Source organism: Pseudorca crassidens, chromosome 2 (genome assembly GCF_039906515.1).
Source record: "Pseudorca crassidens isolate mPseCra1 chromosome 2, mPseCra1.hap1, whole genome shotgun sequence".
Taxonomy (NCBI): Eukaryota; Metazoa; Chordata; class Mammalia; order Artiodactyla; family Delphinidae; genus Pseudorca; species Pseudorca crassidens.
The window spans coordinates 14,424,065-14,433,084 of NC_090297.1; the positions used below are offsets into that span (position 1 = coordinate 14,424,065).

Sequence of the window (9,020 nt, forward strand, 5' to 3'; positions counted from 1 at the left end):
CTTGACTGGGCTGAGGGATGCCAAAAAAGCTAGTAAAACATTATTTCTGGGTGTGTCTATGAGGGTGTTTCCGGAAGAGATTAGCAGCATTTGAATCTGTAGACTAAGTAAAGAAGATAACCCTCAACAATGCAGGTGGGCATCATCTAATCCACTGAGGGCCTGAATAGAACAAAAAGGCAGAGGAAGGGTGAATTTGCTCTCTGTGCTTGAGCTGGGACATCCATCTTCTCCTGCCCTTAGACATCAGCATCCCTTGTTCTTAGGCCTTTGGACTCAGACGACTTAAACCATTGGCCCTCTGATTCTCAGGCCTTTGAACTTGGGCTGAAATTACACTGGCTTCCCTGGCTCTCCAGCTAGCAGCTATGGGACTTCTCAGCCTCATACTTGGGTGAGCCAATTCCTATAATAAATCTCCTCTTGATATGGGCATATATGTCTAGCTGATTCACTTTGTTATAAAGCAGAAACTAACACACCATTATAAAGCAATTATACTCTAATACAGGTGTTTAAAAAAATAATAATCTCCTCTTTATATTTATATCTATATATCCCACTGTTCTGTTTCTCTGGCAAACCCTGACTAATATACCACAGAAGGGTGAAGACAACAAATTCTTCACACGTCTTCAGCTGAATGCTAAACTAAGCATAAATGTAGGAGAACCCGGAGAACTCAGAGATCCCAGAGAAAATGGAAACCCTGGGACACTTAAAAACTTTCTCCCTCTTCTTCTTAGCATGTCTGAAACTGGAACCTTTGAATGAGCTGCTCAACCCACCCAGAGTTCAGGTTGCAAAGGGTTAAATCCTTATTGGCTTGAGGTGTCTGAGCATAACCTATGCCCACTCATTGGTTGACCCTGAACTATTCAGAAACAGGGGAGAGCCCTAGGGAGCCAAGCTAAAATAGAAAAAAAAAAAAAATTAAAATGAGCTGAAAGATCAGTAGCTTCATGCTGTGGGAGAGACAGAGTTTGCAGCTCAGGTCCAGGCAAGTTAATTACCTAATAAAACAGAAAAATCAACAACCTCAGAAAAACAAAATAATCTAGAGTTGTTGCCACAATGTATTATCTACAATGTCAGGTTTTCAACCAAAAATTACTGTACAGGCACAGAAACAGGAAAGGTGACCCATATCGAGGGAAAAAAAGAAAAGCAGTCACTAGGAATTGACTCTAAGTGGGCCCATATGTTGAATATAGATTTTTTAAAAGCTAAAAAAATATATTATAAATATGTTCAAAGAATTGCAGGACTGTGTATTCAAAGAATAAAGGAAAATACACTAAGTGAGAGTGAATAAATAGAAACTCTCAACAGAGAACTAAAAACTAGTTTAAAATCAAATAGAAATTCTAGAGCTAAAAAGTACAATAACTGGAAAAAAAACCACGTTTAAATCCACCAGATGGGCTCAATATCAAATGTGAGATAACAGAAGAAAGAAACAATGAACTTGAAGATAAATCAGTAGTCTCCAAACTGAAAAACACAGTTTGAGGGAAAAGACTGAGGAAACATCGACAGAATCTCAGAAATCTTCAGGACAATATCAAGCACTGCAACATATGTTTCATTATAGCCCCAAGAGAGAAAAGAGATAAGTGGGGAGAAAAATATTTGAAGTATAATGGCCAAAATCTTCCCAAATTTGGTGAAAACATTGGCTAAAAGATCCAAGAAACTCAACAAGAAGGATAAACACAGAGAATCACACCTAGATACATCATAGTCACACTGCTCAAAGACAACGATAAAATCTTGAAAGCAGCAAGAGAAAAAAGACACATCACATATTGAGGAACAATGATATGATAAGCAGCTGAGTTCTCACCAGAAATAATGGAGGCCAGAAAACATTGGAATGACATATTCAAAGTGCTGAGGAAAAATCTTGTCAACAAAGAATTCTCTATGTAGTAAAATTATCCTTCAAAATAAGGGTGAAATAAAGACATCTACAGATAAATAAACACTGAGCAAATTTGTTGCTAGAAGATCTGCATTACAATAAAAACTAAAAGAAAACTGAATAAAAACTTTTAACTAAAGGGAAATGATACCTGCAGTAATCCAAATACACATGCTGGAATTAAGAGCACTGAAATTGGTAACTGTGTGATATATTTTTTCTTTTGTTTTATTAATTTCTTTAAAATATATATGACTGTTTAAAGCAAAAATTATTACACTGTGTATCTAGGTTTGTAACACATATAGGTGTAATATATGTGATAACAATAGCACAAAGAAAGGTGGGTAATTGAACTACAATACTGCAAATTTGGTGAAAGTTAGTCATTATTCATTTGTATTAGATTGTGATAAGGTAAAAGTGTATATTGCAATGCCTAGAGAAATCATTAAAAACCTACAAAAATATCAAAAAAATAGAATTAAAATCATGCATTTTAAAAGATTTGTTAGTGGGTACAGAGGGAACATATCTCAACATAGTAAAAGATATTTATGACAAACCTAAAACCAATTTAAAACTCAATGGTGAAAACCTGAAAGCTTTCTTGCTCAAATCCAGAACAAGACAAGGATGCCCACTCTCACCACTTCTATTCAACATAGTATTAGAAGTCTTAGCCACAGCAATTAGACAAGAAAATGAAATAAAATGTATCCAAATTGAAAAGGAAGAGGTAAAATTGTCATTGTATGCAGATGACATGATGCTATATATAGAAAAACCTTGGGACTTCTCTGGTGGTGCAGTGGTTAAGAATCCACCTGCCAATGCAAGGGACATTGGTTCGATCCCTGTTCTGGGAAGATCCCACATGCTATGGAGCAACTAAGCCCATGCACAACAGCTACTGAGCCTGCGCTCTGGAGCCCATGAACCACAACAACTGAGCCTGCGAGCCACAACTACTGAAGCTCATGCACCTAGAGCCCGTGCTCCGCAACAAGAGAAGCCACTGCAATGAGAAGCAACAAAGAGTAGCCCCCGCTCGCTGCAACTAGAGAAAACCTGCGTGCAGCAACAAAGACCCAATGCAACCAAAATAAAAATAAAGAAAAAGTAAATTAAAAAGAAAAACCCTAAAGACTCCACACAAAAACTACTAGAATTGATAAACAAATTCATCAAGGTAGCAGGATACAAGATTAACATATAGAAATATTGGTTGCATTTCTTAACACTAACAATGAAATATCGGAAAAGGAATGTAAAAAAAAAAATACCTTTTAAAATTGCGCACACAAAACAATAAAATACTTAGGAATAAACCTGACCAAGGAGGTGAAAGACTGATATGCTGAGAACTATAAAACATTAATAAAGGAAATTGAAGATGATTCAAAGAAACGGAATGATATCCCATGCTCTTGAATTGGAAGAAGTAATACTGTTAAAATGGAAAAAAAAATGGTACTGATGAACCTAGTTACAGGGTAGGAATAAAGAGCAAGACATAGAGAATGGACTTGAGGACACGGGGTGGGAGGGTGAAGCTGGGGTGAAGTGAGAGTAGCATCTACATACGTACACTACTGAATGGAAAATAGTTAGCTAGTGGGAAGCAGCAGCATAGCACAGGGAGATCAACTCGGTGCTTTGCATTGACCTAGAGGGTTGGGATAGGGAGGGTGGGAGGGAGGCTCAAGAGGGAGGGGATATGGGGACATGTGTAGGCATATGGCTGATTCGCTTTGGTGTACAGCAGAAACTAACAAAGTACTGTGAAGCAATTATACTCCAGTAAAGATCTATTTAAGCATGCCCCCTCAATGTCCTTGCCATCTTTTGTGCTGCAGTCTCTGGACCCCAGCCTCTGCTTCCTCTCGCCATGGATCCCAACTGCTCCTGTGCCACAGGTGGATCCTGCACGTGTGCCGGCTCCTGCAAATGCAAAGAGTGCAAATGCACCTCCTGCAAAAAGAGCTGCTGCTCCTGCTGCCCTGTGAGCTATGCCAAGTGTGCCCAGGGCTGTGTCTGCAAAGGGGCCTCAGACGAGGGCAGCTGCTGTGCCTGAAGGAGGGGAGAGCCTGCTCCCAGGTGTAAATAGAGCAACGTGCACAAACCTCCATTTTTTTAATACAACCTGACACGTTTGCTACATTCCTCTTTTTTTTTTTTTGTCCTATAAAATACAAGAATGATAATAAAAGTGGTTGGCTTAAAAAAAATCTATTTTAAAAAATATTTATATATTGTTAAAACGGCCATACTACCCAAAGCAATTTACAGATTTAATGCAATACCTACCAAATTACCCATGACATTTTTCACAGAACTAGAACAAATAATCCTAAAATTTATATGGAACCATAAAAGACTCAGAATTGCCAAAGCAATCCTGAGGAAAAAGAACAAAGCAGGAGGCATAACCCTCCCAGACTTCAGACAATTCTACAAAGCTCCAGAAATCAAAACAGCATGGTATTGGCACAAAAACAGACATATGGATCAATGGAACAGAATAGAGAGCCCAGAAATAAACCAACACACCTATGGTCAATTAATCTTCAACAAAGGAGGCAAGAATATACAATGGGAAAAAGACAGTCTCTTCAGCAAGTGGTGTTGGGAAAGTTGGACAGCCACATGTAAATCAGTGAAGTTAGAACAAACCCTCACACCATACACAAAAATAAACTCAAAATGGCCTAAAGACTTAAACATAAGACATGACACCATGAAACTCCTAGAAGGGATCATAGGCAAAACATTCTCTGACATAAATCATACCAATGTTTCCGTAGGTCAGTCTACACTAGAAATAAAAACAAAAGTAAACAAATGGGGCCTAATCAAACTTTCCAGCTTTTGCACAGCAAAGGTAACCATAAACAAAACAAAAAAACAACCTATGGAATGGGAGAAAATATTTGCAAACAATGGCACTGACAAGGGCTTAATTTCCAAAATATGCAAACAGCACATACAACTCAACAACAAAAAAACAAACAACCCAATCGAAAAATGGGCAGAAGGCCTAATAGACATTTCTCCAAAGAAGACATACATATGGCCAATGGACACATGAAAAGATGCTCAACATTGTTAATTATTAGAGAAATGCAAATCAAAACTATAATGAGGTACCACCTCACACCAGTCAGAATGGCCAACATTAAAAAGTCTACAAATAACAAATTCTGGAGAGGGTGTGGAGAAAGGGAACCCTCCTACACTGTTGGTGGGAATGTAAGTTGGTGCAGCCACTATGGAAAATAGTATGGAGGGTCCTCAAAAAACTAAAAATAGAGCTACCATATGATGCAGCAATCCCACTCCTGGGCATATAACCAGACAAAACTATAATTCAAAAAGATACATGCACACCTATGTTCATAGCAGCACTATTCACAATAGCCAAGACATAGAAACAACCTAATTGTCCATCAACAGATGAATGGATAAAGAAGATGTGGTACATATATACAATGTGGAATTGGAATACTACTCAGCAATAAAAAAGAGTGAAGTAATGCCATTTGCAGCAACATAGATGGACCTAGAGATTATCATACTAAGTGAAGTAAGTCAGAAAGAGAAGGACAAATACCATATGATATCACTTATATGTGGAATCTAAAATATGACACAAATGAACTTACCTACAAAACAGAAACAGACTCACAGACATAGAGAACAGACTTGTGGTTGCCAAGGGGGAGGGGGTGTGGGAGGGAGGGATGGAGTGGGAGGCTGGGGTTAGCAGATGTAAACTGTTATATACAGAATGGATAAACAAAGTCCTACTGTATAGCACAGGGAACTATATTCAATATCCTGTGATAAACCGTAATGGAAAAGAATATAAAAAATGAATGTATATATATGTATAACTGAATCACTTTGCTATACAACAGAAATTGACACAACATTTCAAATCAATTATACTTCAATTAAAAAAAAGATTTGTTTAACACAAAGAAGGCAATAAATATATAAGGAACAGGCACAACAAGAGGTGAAACAAGTAGAAAACAAAGAGCAAAATTGCAGACCAACTCTAACCACCTCGGTAATACATTAAATGTGAATGAACTAAACCTCCCTTCAAAAGGCAGAGGTGTCCTAGACTGGATTAAAAAGCAAGATCCAACTATATGCTGTGTACAAGAAAGTAAAAGGATAGGAAAGGATATACCATGCAAACAAAACCATGAGAGGGCTGGACTGGTCATATTAATAACAAACAAAATAGGCTTTAAGATAAAGATTATTACTGTAGGCAAAGAAGAACACTTCATAATGACTACAAGGTCAATATGGCATAAGGATATAACAATTATAAATGTATATGTCTATGATAAAAATGGCCTAAAATACATGAAGATTTTAATACTCCTCTCAGTAACTGGTAGAAAAAGTAGTCAGAAAATCAGGAAGGATACAGAACATTTGAATAACACTATCAAGAGAATTTACCTAATTGACCTTTATAAGACTCCACCTAACAAAAGCAGAATATACATTCTTTTAAAGTATACATGGAGCCTTCACCAGAATATACCAAGTATTGGGCCAAAAATAAGTCTCAGCATGTTTAAAAGGATTGAAATCGTACAGCGTATACTCCTTAAACACAAAAGAATTAAAGTAGAAAGAAATGTGGGAACCCTCCCCCATCAAATACCTAGAAGTTAAACAACATGCTTCTAAATAACTCAAAAGCAGACATCACAAAGGAAATTAGAAAAATGTCTGGACCTGAAGGAAAAATTTCAAAACGTATCAAAAGGTGCAGGGTTTAATTAAAGCAGTGCTTAGAGGGAAACATATCTTTAAATGCTTATATTAGGGAAAAAAAAGGTATAAAAATTAATTATCTAAGTTTCCACCCTAAGAAGCTAGAAAAGGAGAAGAAATTAAACCCAAATTAAGTACAAGGAAGGAAGTAATAAAGGGAAGAGCAGAAATTAATAAAATAGGAACAATTAAGAAAATCAATGAAACTAAAATTTCCGGTATAAACTGGAAGATCTAAAAAAGATGCACAGCAGGATGACTATAGTGATACTGTACTGCATGTTTCAAATTCGTTAATAGGTTAAATTTTAAATGCTCTCATCACAAGAAAAAAAATTATAACTATGTACCGTGATGGATATTAACTAGACTTGCGATGATCAATTTGCAGTATATATAATATTGAATCATTACATTGTATACCTGAAACTGATATAATGTTATATCTCAATTATACCTCAAAATTCAAAAAGACTCAAGTCAACTTTTACGAGATGAAAACTATAATGTCATATACAAAGGGACACAGGAAAATTTGGGGGCGGTGGATTTGTTCTCATCTTGATGTGGTAAAGGTTTCATTAGTGTATATATATGTCAAAATGTATAAAATTATATCCCCTAAAATATGTAGTTTATTGTATGTTAATTATGGCTCAGTAAATCTGTTACGGAATAAATATAAACAAGAGAAGAAAAAGGACAGCAAGAGAATATTATGAACTTTATGCCAAGAAATTTGAAAACGTAAAGGAAATGGACAAATTTCTCAAAAGATAAAAATTACCAAAACTGACTCAGGAAGAAAGAGAAGATCTTAATATACCTTTATGAAGTTAAAAATTTGAATTGGTAATTAAAAACCTTCCCACAAAGAAAAGGCCAGGCCCAGATGACTTTCACTGGTGAATCCTAATCAAATACGTAAGGGAGAAATACTACCAATTCTGCAGAAACTCAGAAAATACAAGAAGAATTTCCCAATTCATTTCATGAGGCTAGTATTATCCTGACAGCAAAGCCAGACAAAGAAATCACAAGAAAAAAAAATCCTATAGATACATACTTCTCATGAACATGGATACAAAAAATATTTTTAAAGTATTAACAAATCAAACCCAGCAATATATACAGAGGATAATACATCATGGTTGTTTGACGTTCATCTCAGAATGCAAGTTTAGCATAACATCCAAGCATCAGTAAATATATTACACCATATTATCAAAGGAGAAAAATCATATAATCACCTCAGTAGATGCAGGAAAAGCATTTGTCAGCATTTATTCACAATAAAAACTCTCAGCAAACTAGAATAGAAGGGAACTTCCTCGATGTAATAAAGAGCATCTGTGAAAAGCCCACAGCTAGCATCACGTTTGATGGTGAAAGACAATGCTCGCTACCTCAAACCAGGAACAAAACGAGGACGTCTGCTCTCACCACTTCTATTCAACATTGTACCACTATGCACCCATTAGAATGGGCAAGATTAAAAACAAACCAGAACACCTGACTATACCAGGTTATTTGTACACTTGCAACTAATAATATAGTGTTAGGTGTCAATTTTAAAAGACCCAAATCAAATTTTGAGATGAAAACTGTAATGGAACGTACAGAGGAACACAGGAAACTTTGGGGATGATGGTGAGGATATAGGGAAACTGGTACCTTGTGCATTGCTGGGGGGAATGCATAATGGTACAGCCACTTAGACAAACTGCTTGACGGGTTTCCTAGAAAGCATTTTATCTCATGATCTAGTAATTCTAGCCCTAAATATCTACCTAAGCAAATTGAAAACAGACGTCCACACAAATATTTGTATGCCAGTGATCACAGCAGTATTATTCATTAAATCCAAAGAAATGGATCCAACCTAAACGTCCTCCAACAGGAGAATGTATACATCCATATTATGGAATACCATTCAATAATTAAAAGGAAAAAAAAACACTGATACGTGCTACAATGTGGATGAACCTCAAAAACGTTATAGTAAGCAAAGAAAGCCAGACAGCAGACCACATACTATCCGATTTCCTTGATATGAAATGCTATGAAAAGCAAAATTACAGTGACCGAAATCACATCAGTGGTTACCTGGGGCTGGAGATGTACTGCAAAGAGATATGAGGGAATGCTGGCAGTGCCAGAAGTATGTTAAACCTTGCTTGTGGGCGTGGATGCACAAGTGTATATATTTACCGAAATTCATTGAACTGTATGCTTAAAATGGGTGACATGTATGGAATGCAAATTATACCTCAGTAAAGCTGTGAAAAAAAAA

At 36.4% G+C, this 9,020-nt stretch overlaps 1 protein-coding gene across 1 annotated transcript; it reads left to right on the forward strand.

The window, feature by feature from the left end:
• The first annotated feature begins 3,765 nt into the window (after positions 1–3,765).
• Positions 3,766–4,001, forward strand: LOC137210051 (metallothionein-1E). The gene has a single exon (XM_067711668.1). The coding sequence runs from the start codon at positions 3,816–3,818 to the stop codon at positions 3,999–4,001; it is 186 nt and encodes a 61-aa protein (XP_067567769.1). The 5' UTR covers positions 3,766–3,815.
• The last annotated feature ends 5,019 nt before the right edge of the window (positions 4,002–9,020 follow it).